This window comes from Magnolia sinica, chromosome 13 (genome assembly GCF_029962835.1).
Source record: "Magnolia sinica isolate HGM2019 chromosome 13, MsV1, whole genome shotgun sequence".
NCBI lineage: Eukaryota > Viridiplantae > Streptophyta > Magnoliopsida > Magnoliales > Magnoliaceae > Magnolia > Magnolia sinica.
Window position 1 is genome coordinate 20,573,613 of NC_080585.1, and position 27,761 is coordinate 20,601,373.

At 38.4% G+C, this 27,761-nt stretch overlaps 1 protein-coding gene, 1 long non-coding RNA gene and 1 pseudogene across 7 annotated transcripts in view; 1 reads left to right on the forward strand and 2 right to left on the reverse strand.

Annotated features, from left to right (window-relative positions):
• The window catches only part of LOC131223155 (phospholipase D alpha 1-like), a 32,412-nt pseudogene extending 23,852 nt beyond the window's left edge, over window positions 1-8,560 (reverse strand).
• On the forward strand, window positions 185-26,584 carry LOC131223157 (uncharacterized). The gene is made up of 2 exons (XR_009160312.1): window positions 185-254; window positions 26,509-26,584. It is a non-coding gene; the product is annotated as an uncharacterized LOC131223157 (long non-coding RNA).
• LOC131223152 (phospholipase D alpha 1) overlaps window positions 26,044-27,761 on the reverse strand; it is a 63,232-nt gene continuing 61,514 nt past the window's right edge. For 4 of the 6 annotated variants that reach the window (XM_058218467.1, XM_058218471.1, XM_058218470.1 and 1 more), the window contains one exon: window positions 26,044-26,918. In XM_058218467.1, coding sequence (XP_058074450.1) covers window positions 26,485-26,918 — 434 coding nt within the window. In that variant the 3' untranslated portion in view covers window positions 26,044-26,484. The remainder of the gene's footprint in view (window positions 26,919-27,761) is intronic. The other 2 variants (XM_058218469.1, XM_058218468.1) reach the window with 2 other exon arrangements.

Genomic DNA, 27,761 nt, shown 5'->3' on the forward strand with positions numbered 1-27,761 from the left:
GATTATAACTCTTCATCCGTTGGGATTTAGGAGTTGTGTCCAAGTGCTTAGAATAATTAAGATAATAACGTGGTTAAGCCAGATAGGAAACTTACTATAAAAAGTAAATTTACTATTTATAGTAAGTTTGAATTTCTAGGAGTTTTACAATCACAATCATTACTGATAGAAAGAAAAGAAAAGGAGATAGGTACTGAGAATGACAAGAAGAAATTACTCACTGCTGATTCTTATGTGGTGAGGATCGGAGGCACGTAATTGATTTTGGCGCCGAGAATGCGAGCCTTGGTATCAGGGAAGAATTCCATCCCTGGTAGCTCTGTGATGTCTCCTGAACTTGTCACCCCAACTGGGTAGCTGAGCAGGTGACCCGGGAGGTCGTGATCGAGCGTCTCACTCGTATAGAGATCCCAGTACTTCTCCGCGATGTTGTTCACCTTCCGAATGCACTCAAAGCTCTGTGGATGGAGGAAAGTATCGTCGAGCATGCCAAGGTGCTCGTACCACAACGCCATCCGTAACCCGTGGATCTGTCCACGGGCAGGCTCCCTGGTCGCCAGGTGGTATGGCTGGTATGCTCCCATGGCTATCTCAGAATCCCTCGCGCCATCCATCGACCTCTGATTGATGTTTGCAGACCCAATGATTATGTATTCATCATCGACTGCAACCAACAAATACAGAAGTCAAGATACAACCATTTGTAATCAAAGACACAGCCGGCGGTGTTTAAGAATTCCAATCTGGCCGAGTTGAAAAGATTGGGAAATGGTCCTAATCTAAAGCAGAAATTTGATTGCTTTTAAAACTGGAAAACAATGACTGTGTAATCCAAAACCATAGCTTGAGTTTTTTAAACTAAAAACACTAGATTGAGTTACAGGGTTTGGAGTTGACTCAGATTCAGGGCCATGAAGTTCCTGTTTAGTTCAGTGTTCAATCTAGTCCAACGAAATGGAAACCTGATTTTCGAAAAGAAAAAAGAAAAAGAAAAAAAAGGATGAGAAATGTGGCTACTTTGAAATGTGCAATATCCAATCTGTCCATCATAGGGCCCCACTATTTAGATGCCTCTACACAAAAATCAGGCCGTTCCACTAATGAAACAAACAGATGGCTAAAACAAGTCCTTTCAGATGTCCATTTGTTTCATACAATGTAACCACCTGATGAGTAGACCAGACTGACTTTTATGCTAGAGAATCTAGATGGAAGGGCCAACAGGTAGACGGCTTGGATGTTCACTACAAGCGCCAGCATAGAACATTTGTTGCCGCATTGATGGGCTGAGCTACACAAAGCAAGCAGGATTAGCAAACCTCCACTAGACATTATCAGGAGCAACTCATTACATTCTGAGCAGTATGTGGTCTAGTTAGAATCTGTTCATATATTACCATATGAACCAATTTGCAAAAGTTGGTCTTAACCCAGAAATCAAAATTTCAATTTTCAGGTTCATTTCAACAAAATAAATGACAGACCCACTCATTTTATGGACACCAGAGTCTGGACTTGAACTGAAGCCTGGCGAGCTTGAGTCAAACTCGGCTCAGTTCTGAGTCAGTGGCATTTCCAGATATTGATAATAAATCGAGAGGGATTTCAATCATTGTTGGACCAGAATCATTTCCATTCTATCCCTGAAAAATCAGGCATGTATTAATAAATGACCTTGTGGAGTAATGAAGTGAGAAAATACAGTGGTCCATTTTTCAGCTCCAACAACGGCAACTTATTCCCAAATAAAAGGCAATCCAAATAATGAAAGCTAATGACTTCCATGAGATTCAAAGAGAAAATTATCAATTTGTAGTCATGTTCAAAAACTCCAGGAATTCAGCCATGTCTACTTGATTCAGACACACTCCGAATACCAAGTTCAAATCCATATTAAAGAAAAACAAGGTTGAAACAGCTGACAGACTATATAATCAGCAGGTTTTTCATTGACTCAAAATATGAAATCATTACTCATCAGACTCGAGTCATGATATATTATTGAAGTTCAGTGGCAGGGAAATTGCATACCTATCATCATCTTGGCATGAACATAGATCATGAATCGCCTGGCCTGCTGAGCTCTACTATAATCAGAATCTGCCTCTGGTTCCTCCTGCGGAGTATACTCCCCCTCCTTCTTAACCTCTCGGTTCGCAAGACAAAAAAATGACAAATAATCCTTGGGGTTTGCCTCGAGCCCCTTCGCACGTAGGGCCTCAGCAATGTCAGTATACATCATCTCCATCGTCCTTCTCTGCCAATCTAATATCGCTTGCATAAAATCAGACTCCGGCTTCCCCTCAGGCCACATTGGAATTACAACATAGACAGTAAACCGCTCTCCAGCTTCAATTTTACTGACAATCTTTAGTGATAGCTCCTTCGGAATGAGATGCAATGCACCAATATCTTCAACCTGCAGGAGGTCGTCTGCTTTCCACCCAAAGGAACTACCAAGGAAATACTGGTTTTCAATGTAGATAAAATCCTTCGCTCGGCGGATGGCATGTATATAAGCATCTTGAATGCTCCGATCAATGATGTTATCCTTTCCACTAACAAGCCCAGCTCTAGCTGCATCCTCTGGTGTCTCAGGGAAGCCGAAAGCAGCTCAGCCGTCAATAGAACGGAATAACTGCACATTCCATGTTTCTCTGTCTTCAGGGAACATGACAGGAGATGGGGTAATGATGATATCAGCAAGATCTCTGAGCTCGAGAAGCAGGCCCTTCCGACCTTGCTTCCTCCATCTCTGTTCAAAATTGAACAAGACGTCCCAGGCAATGGGTCCTTCAAGCCGGCAATGAATGTCATGCCAGGGCTGTCTCGGTCCACCTTTTGTGATTGAAGCACCATTGAAATTGCCTTGATAGAAATCATCATGGTGGGCCGTGTCCAAGGTCCTGAAAAGAGAATGAAACTGTGTATCGTATCTCCCACCGCAGAGATCGATACCCCCGACATAACTCACAATTCTCCTCTTCAGCGAACCTTCGTTAGGCATCTCACTATCTACCACTAAAATCTTTTGATGATGGGTGAACATGGCACGGATCTCCAGGTCCTGAATTTTACTTCCTCCATTGTCAGGATTTCGTGGGCAAAGAACACAGTGAACTTTCGTCCCTGCAAAGTAATTCCTAGTTTCTTCATCATGGGTGACCATCAACCCATCCTCGTTTAGTATAGGCACAGAGGTTCTGTCATCCCAAACAAGCATAAGAACTCTAACACCTTCGTTCGCTTTCATCTTGAGGAGCTCCCCAAGTGTCATATCTCCTCCTGGCTTCTGCCTCCGAGAGTCCCTTATCAAGGTGATCTCAGTGTACACAGACCATCCTGTGATGTAAATCAAGTGTTTCGCATTTGTAATTGCATTGAAAACATCCTCCCAGCATCTGTGAGGCTTGTAATACTTTCCATCAGCAAGAGGGATTTTTGGTATGAAGTTGTCAGGGACGTGGGCATCTTGGTACAGAGAGACTTTGCATCCCTGCCTCTGAGAGAAGAATGTGTAAGGGACACCAGGGAATTTTGGACTTCTGATTCCCCGTGCCCAGTTGCGATCACGTGAAATATCAAAATATTGTAGTTTCACATGGATCTTAGCACCTCCACCTATAGGCTTACGGTCTTTATTCAATATCTCCACCCATCGATCGATTTCCTCTCCATTTAGGAGTTCTTTAACGGGAATGTAAGCTCTTCCAATCAGTGTTGCTCCAATTGGATTATCATCTTTGATGGTGAAGATAACATCAGCAGCCAAATGGGCACAATAGATGTGAAAAGATTCATACCATCGACGGTTAAAAGGTTCGTTTTCGATGATTCGGGTTCGGCCAACTCTAGCTTTTTCTAGATCAACAGTTGCATACACTTTGGCAGTCCCTTTGCCAACGCCAATAGTTTCCTCGAGCTATAAAAAGGATTTACAGGTGTAAACTAAACATGAAAGAAAAGAAAAAATAGCAAAGAAGGAAAACTAATTAAGAAGCAATGAAGGAAGTTGATGCTGTAAGCGAAGAGAAAAAGTCCTTCGGGTGAGAAAATTACACTCTCCTGATCCACAAAAATCCTATTATGAAACATCTCTTTTGTTTGTTTTGGGTCTCCAAAATTTGCAACAAGAAAACAAAACTGAGAAACCAAGTAAATCAGATACAGCAAAGACTTTTTTTTTTTTTTTTTTTAAAGAACCATAGAGTCATGTACAGTAGGCTTTTGCTTGTAGTAAATAAATGAAGTTCAGGAAAAATGAAAAGAAAATAAAAGAAAAAACAAAAGAAAACAGCGACCGTCATTACAAAGAGTTAAAAAGAAGGAAATACTTGCCAACAACAATCATCAAATGCAAATACACACAATTTATATCAAGTATTAGCTGCTTGAAAGAAAGGGATAAGAACAAAGAAACAAGATCAAAAAGTTTCATGGCAATGAATTCTCTTTGAAAATAGATGTCACAACATTTCTTAAATGTTGGACAAAAGTGCTCTCTCTCTCTCTCTCTCTCTCTCTCTCTCTCTCTCTGTTTTTTTTTTTTTTTTTTGAAAGGTGGTTGGACAGAAGTTTGGTTTCAAAGAACTGAATTTTAGAAAATTGGCACAAGATCTAAAAGCATTTGAAATGGAAAAATTGCACACATCTTCCATTTTACACACTAACTTCTCTTGGTAAGAACAACATATAAACAAATAAGGATATATGGAAATTCCATAACAAATTAGAAAACAAAAGATCAATGATGATGATGATGATGATGATGATGAAGAAAAGATCAATGATGTCTTCCAAATATTATGTATGCAGAGCCTTAAGCTTTACACCACAACATTTGTTGAAAATAAAAATGCAGTTTCAGAGAGAACTGAATTTCAGAAATTTTGCATAATATCTAAATGAATTTGAAAAAGGAAATTTGAAATTATCTTCCATTTTTATGTTAATTGAGGTCTCTTGATAAGAACAACAGAAAAACAAATGAGTATATAAATGAAAATTCCATAAGAAATTAGGAAGACCTAAAAATCATCAACTAAGTATTCCAACAATTCCAGACATTATATATGAAGACCTTAGCTCTGCGTCAATCTTCAAAACTTTTCCTTTTTGTTGCATAAAGATAGAGTTCTATTTAGGTAAGAGAAAAAGGAAAATCAAGTCGTCATCATCACAGCCTTCTCCCAGTTACTTGGGTTTGCTGAAAACAAAAATGAAATACATGCTAAAATTCTTATATATTTGTTACAATTAAAAGTTCTCATCTCTGCTTTTGGTCTGTGGCATTTTACAGTATTGAAAAAGCATAACTTAAGTACTCTAGTGGATGTTTTGAAATAAAATGAAGAAGGCTTCATAGCAATAAACTATCAATTGGTAAGTAGTGCAGCTGTTCTCCATATCCTCTAAGGATTTGTACTGGTATCATTTAAAAGACAACACACATCGCCATAAAAAGCCTTTAATCATTTATCATAATTTACAGAGTTCACCCTTTTGCATGACTTTTTTCAAATTAAGAAATTTGAAGCAAGTATTTTGCTTAATGAAATGCCTCCATACGTCCGTTGTAACTCCTTTTCAATTTATCATGATCTTTAAATTTTATAAGAAATCTTAACACTGCTTTGTAATTTCTAATTATTTTAGTGTACCTGAAACTATAGGTTTTGCAAGAACCATGATAGTGTAACTCATGTAGGTACCTGACAGTAACCTTGCCTAGGTAACTCCCACTAAGTGCCACATGGGTGGAACTCTCATGAGATCCACCCCGTCCATCAAGTACAATACCTGATTTTCACCGTGGAACCCAAAAATCAAGATGAATGAAAACTCAGACAGGCACTATAGGAAACAGTTGGGATGCGACATCCATCATTATTTGTACGTAGGGCCCCGTGTGATTTTTTTTTTTTAAACATTGGAATTCATCTGGTGTGCCTCAGCAAGAGAAAGTATTACCCAAAAATCCCAGTATTGGCCATGCCATGAGAATTTAGTGGTTTCTGACTCTCTGTATAATTTTAAACAGGGCGATTGTTGAATCAGTTGATTTTTGGATCAAGGCCAAACAAGGAATGGTCTACCTGAGTGAGGGGATGGATTTTATGCATGTTAAATCATTCAACCATGTTAGAGAAAGTCACCCACATTAGGTACCTATGTGAATTAGGCCAGAGTTTTCTGGTTTGCAATTTTATAAGCACAGAAAAACAAATCTAATTTGAGAAACTTAAGAAACAAAACATGCTTAAAGAAACTTTGATAAAAATTCTTTTGTAACAGTTTCCTTGATCCTAGAAGTTTCACATGGTGTCATGAAATGGTATTACAGTTTGTGATGTTCTTAACAGACCCAAACCTTTAAATTTCAAAAAAAATCGTAAGCATTAGGAGATTATTCAAATTTGAAATTTAGAACGAAGGTTCATGCCAGTGTAACCTCTAGAAAAATGGTTTCAGAAATCTCAGAAAAATGCTTTTGCAAGTATTCAGATTTTGTATTATTCAATGTTTAGAACCTAGGACTCCGCTCAGGATTTCCAATTCGTCTCAGACGAGTCAATGAAAAACTACATGAGAGAGAAAACTGAGATGTTAATCATAGAACAAGATATTTAGAAAATGAAACAAAAATGGCAGAGTATGGACTCTGAACTCAGGTTGCAACCAAAATGGACTCAAGCTAATTCTAATTAAAATAGCAATTAGTCTCAAAAGCTTCCACATGACAATACAACACAAAAATTCAACGTGAACAAATATGTGTAAATATTCAGGCTGTGTTGATATGCCAGTCACTACTAGCGAAATGAGAAGAAAGAAAAACACAAAAGGACTGTGTACACAGACAAGCCAGCATTCAGTCTCAACAGTCCCTGATTCCATGGACAGTGGGTGGGAATCCCAACACAGGTTCTGATGAGGTTTGAAATGTACAATAACATTATTTCAGGGTGAGGCAAGGAATTCAATCAAATATTCGTTGTTCAATACCTTGGCTGTTCAAGACTCTATTTATCATTATGGAAAATCAGTGCATCAAGATCTCAATCTGAGATCTTATTTCAGTTTTTTCTTGATCATAACATTATTTCTAAACTTATATATATATATATATATATATATATAAAATCCATCAAAAATCAAAAACAAAAACAACGGTGGTTTTGTAGAAGATTTAGGAAGAAAATTTTCACCATCTCAATTCCAAGTAATCAAGATCTCAAGAAATTGACAAATTCAAGCATGTTGAAATAGAAACAATCAAAGAAAAGATACTACTGCTAAAGATCCATCTTTCACGCTATAGCCATCCAACCAAGAGATGTGATCTTTCAATTGTGGACCGCTTACTACTAGGTTGAATCTGACGTCAACCTAAAAATGAAAAATTACCATCAGTGGCTGAAAATCTACATTTTAAAATCAGCATTATATTTTTTCTTTCGACGAATATTGGCGTTACACAAATTCAACAGCAAATGGACACCACCATTTTGTAATGATAACACTTTCATGTTATTCCTATTATAACACCCTTACCTTTCAAGACACTGCTGCAATTCATGGAAAATAGACTGTCCATTTCCCCTTTTCATCTCACAAAAATCAATTAACCTCACCAACATCAGTGAAAATTCAACACATCTTCTTAAAAAATATTTTTAAAAAAAAAATCTCTAAATTCTTTCAGAATTCTACTCTCATTCATCTAATTTCCAGAAAACAAAATCACAATAACCTATCAAAGAACAGAATTCTGTCCACTTGAGCTTTGCACAACATACTTGGTTCTCAGTTCTAACAACCAAGGTCCATGGTTTAGTAATCCAGACCGTTGGTCTGTTTCATCCCACCATTGATTGACAATCCTCAAAAATTTCCCAGAATTGGAGACATTAGCCACCAATGTTGGGCCTTTTCTTAATTGGATATGGACCACTACAGCTCCTATCAACCAACTATTCCTAGGCCAGACAAATCAAAAGGCTAGGATCAGCAGACCAACGATCCGGATCACTGAACTATAATCCCAACCTGTCATACTTAAAACCCGTGTATAAAAGCCTTGGGTCGAGGATCATATCTGCATTTTCCTAAAACCATGCAACACATTTCACATGTATAACCGTCCAGAAGAACTTCGTTGCACTACTGTATTACCAGACTTTTAAAAAAAGGGGCGTGTCTATCAAAAAGGGTGGTGTTTTTTTTTTTCTTCTTTTTGTATTTCCTTCAACGGATACCTTGTGAAAGAACTTCGATATACCACCTCCGCCGCTTTTATGCGACGGTGCATTCGCTTCAAAGATAGTCACGTGAAGCGTCCCGTGCAGGAGAATCTGAGCCATCTATGCTTGAAGAAGAGATATCTAGACGGTTAGGATTACACAACGATCTGACTTTAGTAGAGTGACTTTAAGCGAGGATTTTGTAGAACTGAAGAAAATCTGATAGTATGGAGCTAGAGGAAGAGAACTGAAGATATGGAGAGAATCTAAAGGTAGCGGAGGTCTGAAGTTAAGGAAGGAAAGGAGGAAGGAAATGGAGGGAAGAAAGATCCGAATGCGATGTTTCGTGGAGTGGATTGGTGTTACCCGGTCGACACCTTAGTGGGTGTTACCCTTACCGTGGGACCCACCGTAATGATTTTTCGAATATCCACGCCGTCCATCTGTTTTTTCAGTCTATTCTAGGACATTTTCCTAAAAATCAGAATATTCAAAACTCAGGTGGACCACATCTAAGGAAACAGTGTTGATTGAACGCTCACCATTAAAAACTTTACAGGGCCCACTATAATGATTATTTTCCATCCAAATCGTTGATAAGATCAAGATATGGATAGATGGAAAATAAAAAGATCGTCTTGATACAAAACTTTCGTAGCCCACACAAAATTTTTTAAGGGTCATTCATCACTTTTTCAAGTGGCATGGTCCACCTAAAATTTGGATCTGATTAAGTTTTGGAATCACTGCTAAAATAATTTGAAAAAACAGATGGACGGTGTGGATATACAATAAATTCATCATATGGGCCCCACACGGTAAGGGTAACACCTTAGTCTAGGGTTTTACCCGGGTAACACCTAATCGGCTCCCGTGGAAAGGAACGGAAGCGGATTGCTGGTGTACCTCACACCAGCTACATAGCTGCTGTATTAACGTCAGCAGGTTCGGTGGGTCTGATCACGAGTTTTGTATTATACCCAAACCGTCCATCAATTTGGCGAACTCATATTAAGGCTTGAGACAAAAAATAAGACAGATCTAACTATCAAGTGGACTACACTGCAAAAAGCAGTGGGGGATTGAACGTCTATCATTGAAAAATTTCTTGGGGTCACGGAAGTTTTGGATCAATTTAAAATTTGTTTTTCCTAATCATTTAGGTCTTTGTGACCTTATGAACAGATTGGATGGAAAATAAACGTTATGGTGGGCCCTGCAAATTGTTTAACCGTGAAAATCATTATCTCTGCTGCGATTTGTGGTGTGGTCCAGGCGATCTTTGGATATAATTAATGTTTTGGATAATGCTCTAAAATAATCTTGAAAAATAGATGAACGGTGTAGATTTCGTACAACTCGGAGCTCGAGGAGTGTCAGTGCTCGTCTTCTCCGACACGTACCTACAGCAGCTATATAGCTGGTGTGTGGTACACCAGCCATTCCGTTTACGAAAGGAACGGGCGGGGAATAGCCGGAATGAATACGAGAAGAATCGAAGCTGCCACGCGAGTCTTTTGGCAGTGTACGCGGGTTTTTATTTCTGGCAAAGTGGGATAAATGATTCTCGACCGTTGTTCTGTTGTGTCCCACTGTGGATATTCTATTCCCCCCGCCCCCACAAAAAAAAAAAGAAGAAGATTATGTCCTTAATTATAAATGGTTTGTCGGTATATTTTTTTTTTAATCATTTATTTTTACGTCAAAAATGATAAACTTAAGAGGCTGATAAACATGGCATTAATGTATTAGCTTATCTATGTAATGATTGATATCCGACGGAAACATATAAGAAGCTGAAAAATAAGAAAATAAATCAAGACATAATACTTAAAAGAATTAATGATAATATGCACGTAATTAATCTTTCTAAATATATAAAAATCTCGTGAACGTTTAATGTGATAGATGTATAAGAGTATTATGAGCTGAGTAGGTCGTGGACTTACTCATAACTCAGGAATAAATTCTTTTTAAGTGGAATGGATTGAAGTAGAGTATTTCGTGGACTTTTTTTTTTACACACGCACGCCCACCCCCACAGACTCATGCTGGTGGAATTTCACCACCTATAGGTACTCGAGCCCTTGACCGGGAGTTGAAACTCCTGAGAGTCTACCACCCGAGCAAGAGTATTCCATGGACTTATTCTCACCGTAGATGCTGTAGATGGACTGAAAGAAGGCCGAACAGAAGTGGATGTAGCCTGTTGGATCCGAGCCAACTCCTACGTGGGGAATGATGTAGACGGGCCACAAGCATGTTTGGATTTAAGAAATTCATTCGAGATCGGGATAAATTGTCATTTAAAGTATGAACCGTAGATCAATCATAACTTTTGATTCAAGTTGAGTTATGGGACACACGACATAAGATTTTGATTAGAATAGGCCGTATGTGGTAATAGGCCATATGTGGTCAATTAATAGTGACGTGTTGTTTAGCAAGAAAATGAGTAATTCCTATTCAAAATTTTAGTTTTAAGAAAAATAAATTTTAAATAGACATTTTTTTCATCCTAAAGTTTTAGGGCGTGTTTGGATCAACGGCCCAAATGGTATTTCATTGTTTTAAAATTAAATAATACAATAACATGCGTTTGAATTCAAATTGAAATCCGAATTACACGTGCCGCCTGAGTACCCCGCCGAACCACATTAACAGAGACACGCGTAAATGCTGTCATTCAATATCGCATCGAGCAATGCAGTACCCTCATTGCATTGCACTGCCTCTGTAAAGAGAAAAGTTTTTTTCAAAAGAAGTGTTTCGGTGGTCCATAATAAGTTTTTGCACCCTCATTCTTCTTCTCCGTTCGTCTCCACCCCTGTAAGAGAGGATATCGTGCCTCTACAACAATATCTGAGACTTAGAGCTGGATGTTAGCCCCGTGATCTTCGTCTGCGAAGAAGATGGGATGACTTCATCTGTTGCTTAATGCTAGCATAAATCTCTTTTTCTTTCGCCCAATACAGATTACTCTAACAACTTATGTGAAACCAGGTACATTATTTTCTTTCCACAACACATTCAGGGACAAAAGGTGATCAGGGTTTTATGTTGAGCGTATCCATCCTTTTAGTGGTGGATATAGTTTCTCTCCATGTACCTTCTTTTACAGTAGTTGAGTATATGTGGAGACAGTTCTCTCATATACCCTATGAAGAGGGTGTCTCATACAACACACTGATTCTGATTTTCTTGAAAGGAGATCTTCATGACAATACTGCGTATTAGAAGTGAGTCCGGGAGATGGATTCACCTCACGACATCTGGGACATGACCTCTGCATGCCATCCAATGTGGGAGTAATGAACTCCATCTACCGATACTTACTATATTTCATATGTGGCTATAAAAGAAACTATTATCTTCCATCTTCTTCCACCAAAAAACCTCTGTTCTGAAAATGTTCTAAAAGGTTTGTTTCATCCAGGGGCTTGTTGATTGTTGAAGGTAATACTCTTTTTTCAATCTTACAATGTGTTGAATGCATCATCCAAGTAAGATAAGAAATATAGGATGCATGTTCAAACCCTTGTTTCTATTGATTGTATTCTATCGTGTTGAGAATATTATTTGGTTATGATCGATGTCTGAAAGACTAACAGACCAGATTTCTTGTTTTGCAAACTGTATTGTAAATATACTCCATTATCATTTTGATTCTGTATTCTATTTTATTTTTGCAATCAGTAAGATTCGATGTCTGACTGTCAACCACTGGTGCAGACACCGATCTTTGCATACGTGTAAATTCTCATACTAATCAATTCATTCCACTGTAAGAATTAAGAATAGAGGTGCGTAATTTTACTCTACTGATTCGCACCTAAAATCAAACATATATTACTAATCACTCATATTTCAGACTAGGTGTATTTTTTTCTATGTTACTGTTAAAATTTCCCTAATCACGAAATCATTTTGCTCAACTGTAACATGTGACATTTCTAAGACTGCCTGACGGTAATATACTTCGCATATAGATATATGTTGCATATGTCAATCATGTTAAGAATTCATATGTTGTGATTTGAACTCAGCTTATGTGTACTTTAATTCCTTGCTGTACATATAGTCCTCTAGTGTCATTTGCACTAAGAAATAGAAAATAACTAAAAAGAATAATAGGCCAGTCCCCGATTTGTCTAATGGGGTCTCATAGTGGTGACTCTAGCCAAGATTAGTCTTCCAGTAGTGAATGGAATGAAAACAAAATAGTTGCTGCATTAAATCTGATTGCAGCGTCTATGTGTGTTATGGGAGCTACTGAATATTATCGGCGTTATTGTATGAAGGCTTCACCTAGAGGTGGTCATATTGAGAGAAGTAGATTCATAAATGAAATCATTAAGAAGAGCGGCGTTGACTGTCTAACACAGTTAAGAATGGGTCAGGATAAGTTCTTCGAATTATGCTCTCTACTTAGAGATAGAAATTTACTTTCTGATTCAAGGAGGTGCAGTTTGGAGGAACAAGTGGTATTATTCGTGCATACAATCAGCCACAATGTACGAAACCGTATCATTAGTTATCATTTTTTAAGGTCTGGTGAAATAGTTAGTCGTCATTTTCAAAAAGTTCTTGATGTTGTAATTGGACTTTATCTGGAATATGTGAAGTTCCCAGGTTTACATACTTCGAAAGAGATATCCGATAATCTTATGTGGTCGCCATACTTTCAGGTAAAACAATTTGAGTTACAAATTTATATGAAATGAAGTATGTGTTAATTACTAAATAAGAACTTAAAAGTCATAACAACTTTATTGTAGGATTGTATTAGGGCACTCGATGGGACTCATATATCCACATATTTGGCCAAGGAAGCAAGCGCCACCTTTCGAAATCGGAAAGGTTTTTTGTCTCAGAATGTAATGACAGCTTGTACTTTTGATATGAAATTTGTATACGTGCTTGCAGGTTGGGATGATTCGGCATCTGATGCTCGTGTTTTGCAAAATGCGTTAACCTGTTGACCAGATTGTCTCCTTATTCCTTATGGTAAATAAAGATTGTTGTTATTTCCTTTAACAAAGTAGTAGAAGGTCAAATGCAATATCCTTAATAACCATACCTTGGTTTGTATAGGGAAATACCATATCGTTAATGCGGGATATGCGCATTCTCCTAGGTTTATGGCACCTTATCGAGGTGTCAGATATCATTTGAATGAGTTTCTTACAGGACGAAATATTGCTAATAAGAAAGAACTCTTCAATTATCGTCATATGCAGCTGCGAAATGTAATAGAACGTTATTTCGATCTCTTGAAAAGTCGTTTTCTTATACTACGTGTATCACCATAATTTAAGTTTATAACTCAAGTAAAGATTGTTATAGTTTGCTATGTTATACACAGCTTTATCTGTGTTTGTAGTGAATATGATTTTACAGAAGCAATTAAAGATAATACAGACAGTGCTGAGGAAATCTCGTCATCTCTTGTGGATGTAACTCTGACTAAAGAAGATCGCGCTTTATCTCACGTGACAGATTCTAGCCGAGAAGAATCGGCGAAAAAGAGGGATGAGATTACAGATAGGATGTGGAATGACAGTCTCCCTCAGACCCGGCAATGACATTGACTTTGTCAATTTTCTGTTTATGTATAATGTTGTTTGTGTAACAACAGAATTTTTTTTCATGGTATTTTGGTTAATGGGATTTGTGATGAATTTGTGGTTAAGGTAGTTTCGAATCATGCATGGATTTTACTATCACAAAAACTTACCTTGTCTGTTACTTGCTATATGACAATTACTGTCATACACTATTTAGGATGTCATAATCTCTAATTTATGTTGAGTCATAAAGCTGCTATGTTTCTTAATTTCATGTATTCCTATCTCCATTAAATGTTACTAATGTGTAGGTAAAATAAATTTCTTACGAAGTTCTTACAAGAGAAAAAGAGATAAGATTGAAACGGGTTCCCCCGCACGTGATACAAGCTCTCCAAAAAAACAACTGCATCTCCGAGTAAGCTATTCGGTAGCCCGAGTAAGAGAACTTCAACACAAAGTAGTAATAGAAAACCTACATGTAGTAAGAAATTACAGCGAATTCAATGGACTGATCCTATGGATAATGCATTAGTGGATGCACTAGTCGAACAAGTGAATCTTGGAAGGCAAAGTGACATGAGATTCAAACCAGAAGCATATAAGGCAACAATCACTGAAATTTTTGATAGATGTGGTATTAATCTAGAGAACAAACACATTTCAAATTGTTTGCGTACCTTAAAAAGATTCTATTGGACCGTGCAAGACATGCTGAATGCTTCCGCGTTTGGATGAGTCACTGAACAGAAAATGGTGAAGGCGATAGATGAAGTGTGGGATGGATATATTGCGGTAAGTCATACTCATAACTCAAAGTATATAGCTTTAATTCTATATATTGCTGAAAACGTGCTAACAAGAATCCATTACCGTTTTTGCAGTCTCACCCATTCGCAGAAAGAGTGCATGGGAAATATATTGATAGATACAATGATCTGGCATTCATGTTCGGCAACGACTGTGGCCATGGGTCATTTGCGAGCACGGCTTACTCGCCACCACTTTCTGGTAGACGACGATTAAGAAATGAGTTCAATTCTGACTCTGAATCCGATGAATATGGGTCTGAGACGGTTCACCTTTCATCTGACTCTGGGGAGGACCACGACAGTGGTTCAATGCTTCGTGTCAACGATGGATCACAGTGGTTAAACAGGGTTAAGACAGTCCCTGTGGAGACCTTTAGGGGGTTGAAAAATACTCAATTAACCACTACCAGCTTGACCTGACAAAAAAGGAGTAAGCTGAGTGATGTCATCGATGAGAGGATGGGTGACGTGACTGATGATGTCAAGTCCCTGACTATCACTATGTCTCAGGGTAAAATAATGACCAAACTCCAGAAAATGTTGGGCATACTTGAAGAGATTGACAGACTCAGCCCCGAGGACCAACTTTGTGCTGCCCGGTTGATGCAGGAGGATCTTGTTAGCGCTGACTTTTTCATGAAGATGGGTCATGAGAGGAGGAAGGAGTGGGTGCAAAAACTCCTCGAACGTAGTGGCCCTGTCTAACAAAAATTTGTGTCCGATACACAGCTTTTGGGAAGTTGATGAAACTGAACTCTTTTTTTGTTTCTGTTTATTTTGTATAACTGTTATGGTATTCTGGGTTTGGATGGGTGGTGATTTCGGTTTGGATGGGTGCTTAATGGAGCACAGATCATACTGGTTTATATTAATTTAGGATAGTGGTGTTGCTGATGGTTGCATCGTCAGCAATTTTCTTGATATATATATCATAGCGTAATTTTATTCGCATAGATGTTACTATATTTCAGCTGACTTCATTTGAAATATTGGTTAATGCAGTGACCTATAGTAATGTCTGTCTGAATTTATTACAGAGACGGACATTTGAGTTGTTTTCTTTGCTGATACTATGTTTCGTTATATCATTTCATTCAAATGTTATATGTATATATAATCTGTTATAATTGTGATAATTTCTTCATCTGGTCTGTTTTGTGATAACACAGTCTAATTTCAGTTCATGATAGCTGAACTTCTATGATTCTTCTTTTAAGTAAACAAGGTCAATACAATTCTATTCACAGCAACCAGGATTTGAATCCATCATTTGGATGGGTAATATTATGTCAGTTTGGGATTGAGTGAAGGGTCCGTATCAAGTGAGAAAACGAATGTTAGTAGCGGAGACAAATTTCCGTTTTTTCGTCTATGAATTCCTGATAAGTTCACATGTGTTGTTGTTACTTCTTTTTCCTGCTGAAGCAACTGCTTGACCAGTCAATGCACATCAAAACTGATATTATATTCCTTTTTTAGGAACAAATGGAGAAATACTATGTGATATTTGTGGGTAGAGTGCCTGAAATTTATGACAACTGGGAGCTTACTCGGGCAAGTAGATGGATTCAGTGGGTGAAGACACCAATCTTTTAAAAATTACGCATCGGCTACAATAGAGTGGTCCAGATTCAAGGTATGAATTTTATTTTTATATGCATAATTTGATTAATTTGTTGAGTATAATATTCTTGTTAACAGATTCGTAAACCGTATCATATAACAGATTAACAAATGGTCATCTGGTGCAATGAATGTAGGTCACTCCGAAGAAGGTTGGATCTTCGACCACTCCTGTTGCTCCATACAGGGCCTCAACAATCATGACCGAAGGTCTCACCAGAAGAGTTGAAAGTGAAGTTGCTTCGTTTCATCGTTCGGCTTCCAATGACGAAGTTGAAGTTGGGGTGCACCTTCCTGATGAATCGAACTCAGAGGTGAATCTATTTGATACGGAAGGAGGGATCATGGAGGCCATTTTCAAAGTTTTGATTGAAGTGTTGCTTATATACGCAGTGATTTGAAGGTTTGTTTCATTGTTGTGATCATAAGGAAGGGATCAATGACTTAGCTAGACGATTGGGGCAAGAAAGATGGATAGTTTGACTCTGAAAGACCTATTTTGGTTTATTGTTTTTTTTTATTTTTTTTATTTTGTTTAATATAGTTAATGGACATATATTAGTTTTTATTTGTATAAATTGTATTATGTTTTTGTTATTTCATCCAGGTAATTTTTTATTTTTTTTTCAAATTGGGTATGTGAGTGCCGTGGACCGCTACACTGTACTAATTACTGGGACTACTCTCCCTGACACCAACCACCTGGTTGGTGGTCGGTGCTCTGTGGGCAACACCATGATCTATCTCTTTCATCCATTCCGTTCATCCATTTTTTCAGATGATTTTATGACTTGATACAAAAAATGTAGGAATATGAATCACAAGTGGACCACACCACATCAACACTAAAAATTCTATTGGATATCCACCACTAAAATCCTCCTAAGGCCCACTGTCTTGATTATTTGATATCCAATATGTTGATTAGGTCATACGGACCCAGATGAAGGGCTTCCACAAAAATCAGCTTGATCCAGAATTTTTATGGCCCCAAAATGTTTTTTAACGGTCGCGTTTGATTCAACACTATTTGTTGTAACCTGGTCCACTTAAGATCCTCTATATACCTCATTTTGGGTATCATATCGTAAAATGATCAGTAAAAGTAGATGGACGGCATGGATGAAACACATACATCATGGTGGGGCCCACAAAGCATCGACCACCAGCCATTGGCAGGTGTCAAGGGGAGTAACCAATCCGTCGGTGGTCTATAGCAATTTTTGTATGTTGTCTGTGTTATAGGCACTCTATGACTACGGAGTCCAATCCTTCAACAAACAGTTAATTAGATATATCCATTGTTTACATTTCCAAACCCACTCCATACCAAACATTCTGTTTGCCAATGATTAAACTTCATGATACGGTCTAAAATGCTATGAATACCATGTCCGCACACTAATAAAATGCAATAGTCTTACACGTGAATCCAAGCACGCCCTTAGCACATAATGTCTTTCTAAGATTCGTTTCTTATCACATGCGGAATCATCTAACAAAATTAAATTATAATTTTGTGTTTTTAATAAGTTTTACTACTTTAAAAAGATTCACTCTGTTTATATTAGTGTTCTTAATTAGAGTTTGCACTTTATTATTTAAGCATTCTAATTTTGTTTTAAAGATAAACTTCAATCAAATATTTCAGATTTTCCTTATTTCACGTTGATTCAAGAGCCATTACACCTTAAAGATTCAAAGCTCAAGCAGTGGGGCTATGTTCTTCTTCTTCACTTTTCAGTGCCCTTACCTGCACCAGATGTGCCCTTTCCTGCGTCATCTATGGAGGGGTTTCAGGGAGTGGTCCGGAGAAGGTGGGATGCAACAAATCAATAGTCTAGATTATCGAATCATCGGGTCCACCTGTCTGAGTTGACAACATGCGCATACTGTGTGAAGTGTCCGCTCGAGAATGGCGTAATTCCTGGGGAAGAGAAAGCAGCTTTATTTTCTCCATTTTACATCTTAGCTATGATTGGGTCCGTTGATTTTCCTTGCCTTTTCCATTTTACGCCTTTTGAGAAATACTAAGTGTACTCGCCCGCGTGAGATCTACTCAAGGCATCGCGATGGATTTGCTAATAGCGCATCCATGTTTGGAATCAGGACCGTTCATCATGTAAGGTTCATTACGAATCTTCTGGGTCCAAAATCAACACTCATATACTCGTTCAATAGGCTAATTGGATATTGAAGATGGACCATTCATAAATTGTGATGACAAACAACACTTTTGTACACTTGTAGCCTACAAGATGAACATACATAAGGAACATGAAAAGCCGGATGTACTTGATGAACGACTAGGATCTCTTTCAGATGTGCCAGGTTCCCAGGTGTCAGAGGCGAGTAGAAAAGCAATTTACTGGCTCGAGTACTCTTATTACTCTTTTTTTGGTGGGATAAGATACCATTCTATGCTCCTCGGTGGGCCCCAAGATTATCAAACGCCACTATCAGTTTTCGACGTTTCATAATGGGATGGGGATTGGCCATTGCCCACTGGTCGGTGGTTTGTGGGCTTAAGATGATGTATGTGTTTCATCCACGCTGTCCATCCATTTTCCGGATCATTTTTTACTGGACGTTGAAATGTCAGCTTGATCTAAAACTTTTCTAGCCTTAAAGAGTTTTTATCGTGGGTATTTATATTCATTTCTAATGCCATAACATGGACTAATAGGATGATGCTACGTGCAGACACTATGTATTTAGTATATACATAATTCATACTAACAACCAAAGAGAATTGCGTCTCATCTTCCTTCTGGTTTTACATATTCTATCAATTAATGGGATGGTATGGACTACTATTATGCTGGTTTTACGTATTTTATCAATTAATGCGATGGTATGGACTACTATTATGCCCTTTAAGGGGTTGAATCATTGCATGCCATGTAGCTACAATTAACATTCTCATTAAACGAGGCAATGTGCATAGCACATCTATAAAAGATCTACCGAACAAGCTTATTTCATCTTACAATTGTAAATGATGTCGTATGTTAGGTTGTCTCTCACAATTCTTCTAAAATGGGAGATTTCTCAAATACGTTTGTCGAACTAGCAGCGATCTAGAAGATTTTGAAGACCAAGGGATCGAATCGACATCCAAACAACCCGAATATGGTCCCAGAACCGAGACATAAAGGGACGACTAAATCTATATTAGGTCTCGCTTTATACGATCAGAATCAAGAGAATGGGAGATCTAGTCTTTCTAAATGACAAATCAATATCAGGGGTCAAATCCCTCCAACACTCCAGACCATCACCATTTGGATGAAGGAGGTTGTTTGATCTAGACTGATCAATACTTCAAAGTGGACGAGATAGGCCATCAAGAGATGTTCAGTGTCTATATTCAATAGAGAGATTAACCACTGAGATTCTCAGACTTTTAGCCTGATTGTCTTCATTAAGAAACTTTGGTGGTCCAGGCCTATTCTTTAGTGGGCCACGAACATCTCCGTGAAGGATTAGCTATGGAAGAATATCCAAGAAGTCAGCAAGTCTGTAGCCATTTCTCTCCAAGGCAAGTCTCTGTTTGTTGAGGAAGAGATTACCCGTCTAAAAAGCCCGCATAAAGGATCTAGAAGTCCAGGCAAAGGACCCTTACCACCTCAGGAAAGCTATAAAAGAAGCACAAATAAGAGATTGTGACTCCACACCAAACACAACTACCTACTTTTACATTTACTTTACTTTCATATATATTTTATTTTTCTTGGTCTAGTTCATTACTACCTAACAGCTCTTACATACAATACATTTATCTTAGGAGTAGACTAAATATTTGTGACCTTAAGTTGTCAGATCATCATGTTTATTTGAATTCCGATTCAGTAGTTCATACTAGTCATATCCTGCTAACCACCTACCTCGATTGTCTATTCTGAAAGGCACATCAAGTATTTTTTTCGTTTCTCACTTTTATTTATATAAGGTTGTAAAGCATGACGGAGTCTTGCTTTAACGACACTCTTGCTTTTGCAATGAATTTTATTTTAATTAAAATTTAGCATTTAATGCTCTCGCTTGTGTACATCTCTAATTCCTCCTTTTGAAGTCATCTACACAACATATGGCATGGCCGCCACATGTGGCCTTGTGGGTTGTTTGATCTAGGCACAGTAGATCAGGTGTAAACAATGATGGAGGGCGCAAGTAAGATTTAACGTATAGTGCCAACACGTGACGATGTTTCGTTGGCCCACTTAAGTGTCCCAAAAATGAGTGTAAACATATTATCTATTCATTTTGCAATATCATTTTAGGTCATTACATAAAAAATGAGACAAATAGACCACATCACATAGAGCAGTGGGGAAAATGACACCCACAGTTGAAACCTTCTTAGGGCCCACCATAATACTTATTTGTCATCCAACCTATTCATATGGCATAAGCTTAGATGAAGGGAAAATACAAATATCAGCTTGATCCAACAATTGCGTATATCCCAACATGTTTTCAATGATATGCGTTGAATCCCCATTGCTTCCCGTGGCCACTTAAGCTCTGGATCTACTTTATTTTCAGGCTCATTCCATAAAAAGATCTAACACACGGGGGAGCCCATAGAAGTTTGCCACGCCAAAACAACTATTTCAAAAGATTGCCATGATTTGACATCTCAACTACATCCAATCAATGGTAACATGCATGTTATGATATTAGTTTTCCATTACATTGTGATGGCGGTCAACATCCAAACAAGTCTTATTATTTAACAAAGGTCTGAAATTGAAAACTCATAACTAGTCAAAATAATCCAACCTAAGCCTGACCTTTGATAAGCAATAAGCTTGAAATTAGCCGCTCAACACCAGCAAAAATAGTCCAGCCTAACTTAGGCCTAAGATGTTTATTTAGGGCTAAGCTCAAGCCAAAGCATTTTTAAGTTGAATCACAGGCTGGAAAACAAATATAATCTACCTAACAAAGTATATATATATATATATAGCCTATATTATAAAATTCTTTACAAACCTTAAAAACGAGGCTATGTCAAACTCAATCCAAGCTATTTTATAAGGCCTGAACTCAGCTTAATTGAACTTAATTGAAAAACATGCCTGAATTTTAAACTCAAGCCCTTACCTCTAACCTAATATTCAAGCCTGGCCTAGAAGCTGGATGGACCAGCCGGCCATTGACAGCCCTAAATGGAAGTGCCAAGGACATACATGTCCTTATCATGTGGAGAAAGTGAGAAATTTGACCCCGAGTTGAAGTGCGTATGGCCCATTCAGCACTATCTTCTCCATATATGCCATCATCTGCAGCAATAACACGTACGGAGGCTTAGTGCTTCACATGCATTGATCTTCCCACCACACAAAATCAACCTTATCCAAAACAAGAGTGGGCCACACCACAGGAGATAACGGGGAGAAATGGAGAGGGCGATCTGCACCGTTGAAAGTTTCTAGATTGTATGTAGAGCCCCATCGTGCTGTGTATACGCCATCTAATCCGGTCATCGCTCACCAGTACGTACGGACATTCCAAATATCAGGCCACTCCTTTACTCAGGTGAGCCACGGTATGAGGATTGGATCGATCTTAGTTTTTTGGGATGTGTGGTGAACATGAGGCATCAAATCTCGTGCACGGTTTGGATTCCACATGTGAAATCACAGTGGGCCCCACAAAAGATCTAATGTGTGAGAACTCCCCAATCGATCATTCCGCCGGAAGTACATATGGCTGAGCAATAGTTGATATTTTGGGTTCATAAACTAAAGTGGAGCACACCACAGGAAATAACAGGAACAATGACGTCAACCATTGAAACCTTCATAGGGCCCACAGTGATGTTTATTTGTCATCCAACCTTTTCAAAATGTCTGACAGCTATGGACCAAGCATAAATACAAATATCAGCTTGATCCAAAATTCCGGTGGCCGCAAAGAAGTTTTCAATTGTAGGCATTCAATTCAGATTGTTTCCTGTAGTGTGGTCCACTTAAGTTTTGGATATGTTTCAATTTTGGGCTCAAGCCCTTAAATAGGCTGGTAAAATGGATGGACGGCATGGATAAAAGGTAGGTATGATAAATCAAATTGAAGCTTAAATGATCATTGTTTACAATTTAAGGATGTAGAAAGATTATCTCACTCCTAAGGTAGTGCAGCGAGATTCACTAGAAAATAGCTATAAACTAAACTAAATTATGCTAGGAAAATAAAGGAAAGATAAATTGATTTGTTTAGCTTAGGGTCTCGAGCTATTCTTCAATTACTTCTTGAGGTGGTGAAAGCCTCGCTAGAGTTTTCTTATTGCTTCTAAATCCTTCGTACATACGCCACTATTTTGGATGTAAGAATCTCTTTGGTTTTTTTGAAACCCGCGACTTGAATTGGTAAGGACTCCAATTAGACTTGAACTCTCTAGCTTCTCAAATATTCCTTTCGTAGCTGATCTGCCGTAGGATGTCAATAGTCCATCAGTGACCAAGCATATATCTGTTAAAATTCCTCTGATTAATTTTGCCCACTCTACATATTTGGTGACAATCTACTAAATCGCTTGAATCAAAGGTCAATAAGAGGTGTTGGATAATTTAGATCAAGCCTCCTCTGACATTTTCATCATTCACTGCGGGGTGGTTTTGAAAGTAGGGAATGATTGATGGATAAAACCCATCACATCATATTCCTCAAGTTTTTTATAAGATAGTAAGTCACGGGTTTTACTGTTTTAAGATGTTTTAGGGTTTGAAGAGTGCTATAATAACTTAAGTCTTTATTTTTTTGGTATCTTTTGGGTTTTACTATTTTAAGATGTTTTAGGGTTTGAAGAGTGCTATAGTAACTTAAGTCTCTCTCTTTTTTTTATATATCTTTTGGGTTTTACTATTTTAAGATGTTTTAGGATTTGAAGAGTGCTATAATAACTTAAGTCTTTTTTTTTTTTTTTTTTGTATCTTTTAGGAGAGATTGGGTTGGATTAGATGTCTTTATTATTTTTAGTAAGCCTACTATTTTAAAAAACTTACGAATTTAGGGCTTGGGGCTTATAAGTCATATAAGTGCTTTGTATACAAATTTTAACTCAAAGGGCAGTTGGGTACTCTCTTTGTCTCTTCCTATCTCTAAATTATTGTGCAGGGTGGATCTTACCTTCTCATCTGGCTCTTGTTGTAAAATAAATGTCTTAAATCTTCTGATCACCATGCTGCTCAACCAATTCGAGAGTCTGGCTTGACTTTAAGTCCAGCGAGTGATGTATTTGAGGCTAACTCAACATGTTTTATGGTGAGGTCTACAGTGCTTCGTGACGTAGGGATTTGGCAACTGACCTTGTCAGTATCCAATCCACGCCCGCCGAAAATGGGTGTAAACAAGTGGAAGGACCGACTTTTGAGCCCGTTGATCTCCATGGTGGGGCCCACCTTTTCATGTTATACAGATGTGGCACATTAGCGGGAAAACACAGGCATAGATGAAGGAAAAACATGAATATCAGCTTGATCCAAAACTTCTGGAGGCCCCGATAAGTTTTGGACAGTGGACGTTAATTTACACTGTTTCCTGTGGTGTGGTCCATTTGAGTTTTGTATATGCTCTATTTTTGGGATCAAGCCTAAAATTATCTAGTAAAATAGATAAATGGAGTGGATAAAATACATAAATCACGGTGGGCCCAATGGAGTTTACTCAGTACGCTAAGTAAGCAATCGGCTTCCCTCCTTGCTGACGGAGCTTTGGAATCTTCCACAAGATCAGAAAGACGAAAAAAGAAGAGGTTTACCACAGGAGTAGTCAGTACTTATCCATTGTTGTAGTATCGCAGGGGCTATACACGTAGAATCTGGGTCATTTTAAATGATCCAAGCCGTTAATAAAATGGAAATTGCTGTGGATGGTAGCATCCTAGAAAATGTTTAAGATTGGATGGTTCTAGCATTTCCATCGATGGCCTAAAAAACGCGACTAATGAAATGCTCCGTTTCAAAGCAAAATAATAAATAATCAAAGCGATTAATTATTTGGATTGTGCTTCGGTCTTCCGCATTCAAGAGAGGGCTATCATATAAACGGTCTGGATCTTGTTTTGGTCTTCCTCACCCAAGAAAAGGCTATTCTAGAATGGAAATCGCTGTGGATCTTTACTCTGATTTTGCCGCCCATGTGCGGACGGGCGAGGATCAGCTAAAACTTATACTAAGCATTAATCAGGCTAAATTTCAGACTGACCCCACCAATTTAGTATCTGGCCGGGCCCATTCTGCCTACTAACTCCAAAAATGAACCTTTTCGATGCAAGAAGGACGTGATGAGGTCGATCACCGATCTTCCTCGGGGATAAACTCCGAATCCACACAATTCTTAAGGATTTCTTATAAAAGTTTCTTGAATTCACTCGAGATGAAACAAAAATAAATTTTAATAAATTCGAAAATAAATTAATTGATGATAAAAACAAAATTACAATCCTTTAAATAATAAGTTCAAACTAAGGACAAAGTTTTAGACTCAAACTGCTTAAAAACGTCAACATTCCTGCTAGACTTCATGGTTTTCGGCTAAAAAATTAATATCCAATTTAGCCTAACCACATTATTCTCCTAATTTTTCTAAGCTTATGATCAAACTAAAACTTACTGTTTATAGTAAAAATGACTATAAATGACTTTTGATTGTCGATCTAATGGAATCTCACAAATCTGGTGTGAGCAACCTGAGTAGTGAGGTTGGTTGGATAGAGTAGCTTCTCCTACCTAAAATAATATATGATATGTAAAAAAACTCATTCCAGCTTGTAAGATACAATTATTTTAATGTTCTGACGGTCCTAGTCATGGTCTTAATCATTTCCGCCTACGATCAGGCCTTCTCTGGTCCCCTCTTTGCCATGAAAGTGCTTCTCTGGTCCCTCTTTGCCAAGAAAGTGTCCGCTTTACATCATTTTCTCAGCTCATATCAGTCTTTTGCAAATCAAGATTCAAAATCATGACCGGATTGGGACCCTTTCTTCAATGTAGGAAGAAGTTGTACATGATCCAAACCCTCACCAGATGGGTCATCCCATGCATTTTGCATAAATCAAGAATACGTTGTCTAGCAACCTCGCTAAGTGAACTATGGAGGTGACTGCCATTGTTAGAGAACATAAGCTTCATCAATTCCCCTGCAAGGTGCACATGCCAAGCATGTGGCAACAGGGACCGTTAATCTGGTGAGGTACGGTGTGGATGGGCTATGGGCCAAAAATTACAGCGATCCAACAACTCTGACCATCCAGCTCGAGTTTTAATATTTCAACCGTTCCTTTTGCAGGTCACTTTCCAATGACTGTGACAATCAATCCCGCTCAATTTATTTTTGTGATATGGCCTATCAACATGACGGCCCACCTAACAGCTGTTTCAAACACCATATGTTCACCTCGATATTTAAAGGTGGAGATGAAATCAGGTGAAAATGGAAGAAGAATCACAGCCCGGGCACATTGGGTGTTCCAATCAGCTCGAGTGTCCCAATCAGCTTATCTGGTGAGGCCCATTGTTAGATGGGGCGTATCCCATTCTCCTTGGCGTCAACTAACCTAACTGTCTAATGTTTGCTCTGTAAATGGACAGTTCTAAGCCATTGACCCACCCCCAACAGTCAAAAATCCAACAACTCTATGATTACTACTTTCAGATAGGAAGCCTTTGCAATGTGATCCATAAAAATAGGGGCCCACCAGATTAACAGTTCTGATCATGATCGAGTCACCCTATAGTTAGGGTTGGAACAAAAAATATATATATATATCAAACAAACAAACAAACCACAGTATGCAAAACTAGCATATGTCCTTTGAGCTGTGCCATTTCCACCCAATGAGCAGGATAAAAGAAGCAGAACGCTACGACAATCAACCAACAGTCCACATTCAACATACAAGTGTGGCCCAGCTGATGAAGAGACCAGCTTGATTTTTGGGCCAGCTCACATATGCAATCAAGTCTACTTAGGCAGGTAGACTTCTCTTGTTTAGCAATAAACTCGAGAACAGCAACAATGTAGAATTTCAGATGCAGTCAACATCATCGATGAAGCAGAACGGTTTTTTCTTTCTTGGGTGGAAGAGAAGGCAGGCTCGTCAGTTCGTCTAAAAACACCTGCACTACGTTAACAAACATTTCAAGCAGTCTCTACAATCACAATCACTGCTAATAGAAAGAAAAGAAGAGGTACTGAGAATGACAAGAAGAAGAAACTACTGACTGGTCATTCTTATGTGGTGAGGATTGGAGGCAGGTACTCGGCTTTGTTGCCAAGAATGCGAGCCTTGGTATCAGGGAAGAACTCTGTCCCCGGCAGCTCTGTGACGTCTCCTGAACTAGTGACCCCAACTGGGTAGCTGAGCAGGTGACCCGGGAGGTCATTATCAAGCGTCTCGCTTGTATAGAGATCCCAATACTTCTCTGCGATGTTGTTCACCTTCTGAATGCACTCCATGCTCTGTGGCTGGAGGAAAGTGTCGTCGAGCATGCCGAGGTGTTCGTACCACAATGCCATCCGGAACCCATGGATCTGTCCACGGGCCGGCTCCCTGGCCGCCAGATGGTATGGCTGGTATGCTCCCATGGCTATCTCAGAGTCCCTTGTGCCATCCATCGACCTCTGATTGATGTTTGCAGACCCAATGATTATGTATTCATCATCGACTGCAACCAACAAATACAGAAGTCAAGATACAACCATTTGTAATCAAAGACATGCAGCAGTGTTTAAGAATTCCAATCTGGCCGAGTTGAAATGATTGGGAAATGGTGCCAATCTAAAGCAGTAATTTGATTGCTTTTCAAACTGGAAAAAAAAAAAATGACTGCGTAATCCAAAACCATAGCTTGAGTTTTTTAAACTAAAAACACTAGATTGAGTTACATAGTTTGGAGTTGTCTCAGATTCAGGGCCATGAAGTTCCTGTTTAGTTCAGAGTTCAATCTAGTCCAATGAAATGGAAACCCGATTTTCGAAGAGAAAAAAAGAAAAAAGAAAAGATGAGAAACGTGGCTACTTTGAAATGTGCAATATCCAATCTGTCCATCATAGGGCCCCACTATTTAGATGCCTCTACACAAAAATCAGGCCATTCCACTTATGAAACAAACAGATAGCTAAAACAAGTCCTTTCAGATGTCCATTTGTTTCATACAATGTAACCACCTGATGAGTAGACTAGACTGACTTTTACGCTAGAGAATCTAGATGGAAGGGCCAACAGGTAGACAGCTTTGATGTTTACTACAAGCGCCAGCATAGAATGTGTGCTGCCGCATGGATGGGCTGAGCTACACAAAGCAAGCAGGGTTAGCAAACCTCCACTAGGCATCATCAGGAGCAACTCAGTACAATTTGAGCAGAATGTGGCCTATTTAGAATCTGTTCATATATTACCATATAAATCAATTTGCAAAAGTTGGTCTTAACCCTGAAATCAATCTTTCAATTTTCAGGTTCATTTCAACAAAATCAATGACAGATCCACTCATTTTAGGGATGCCATA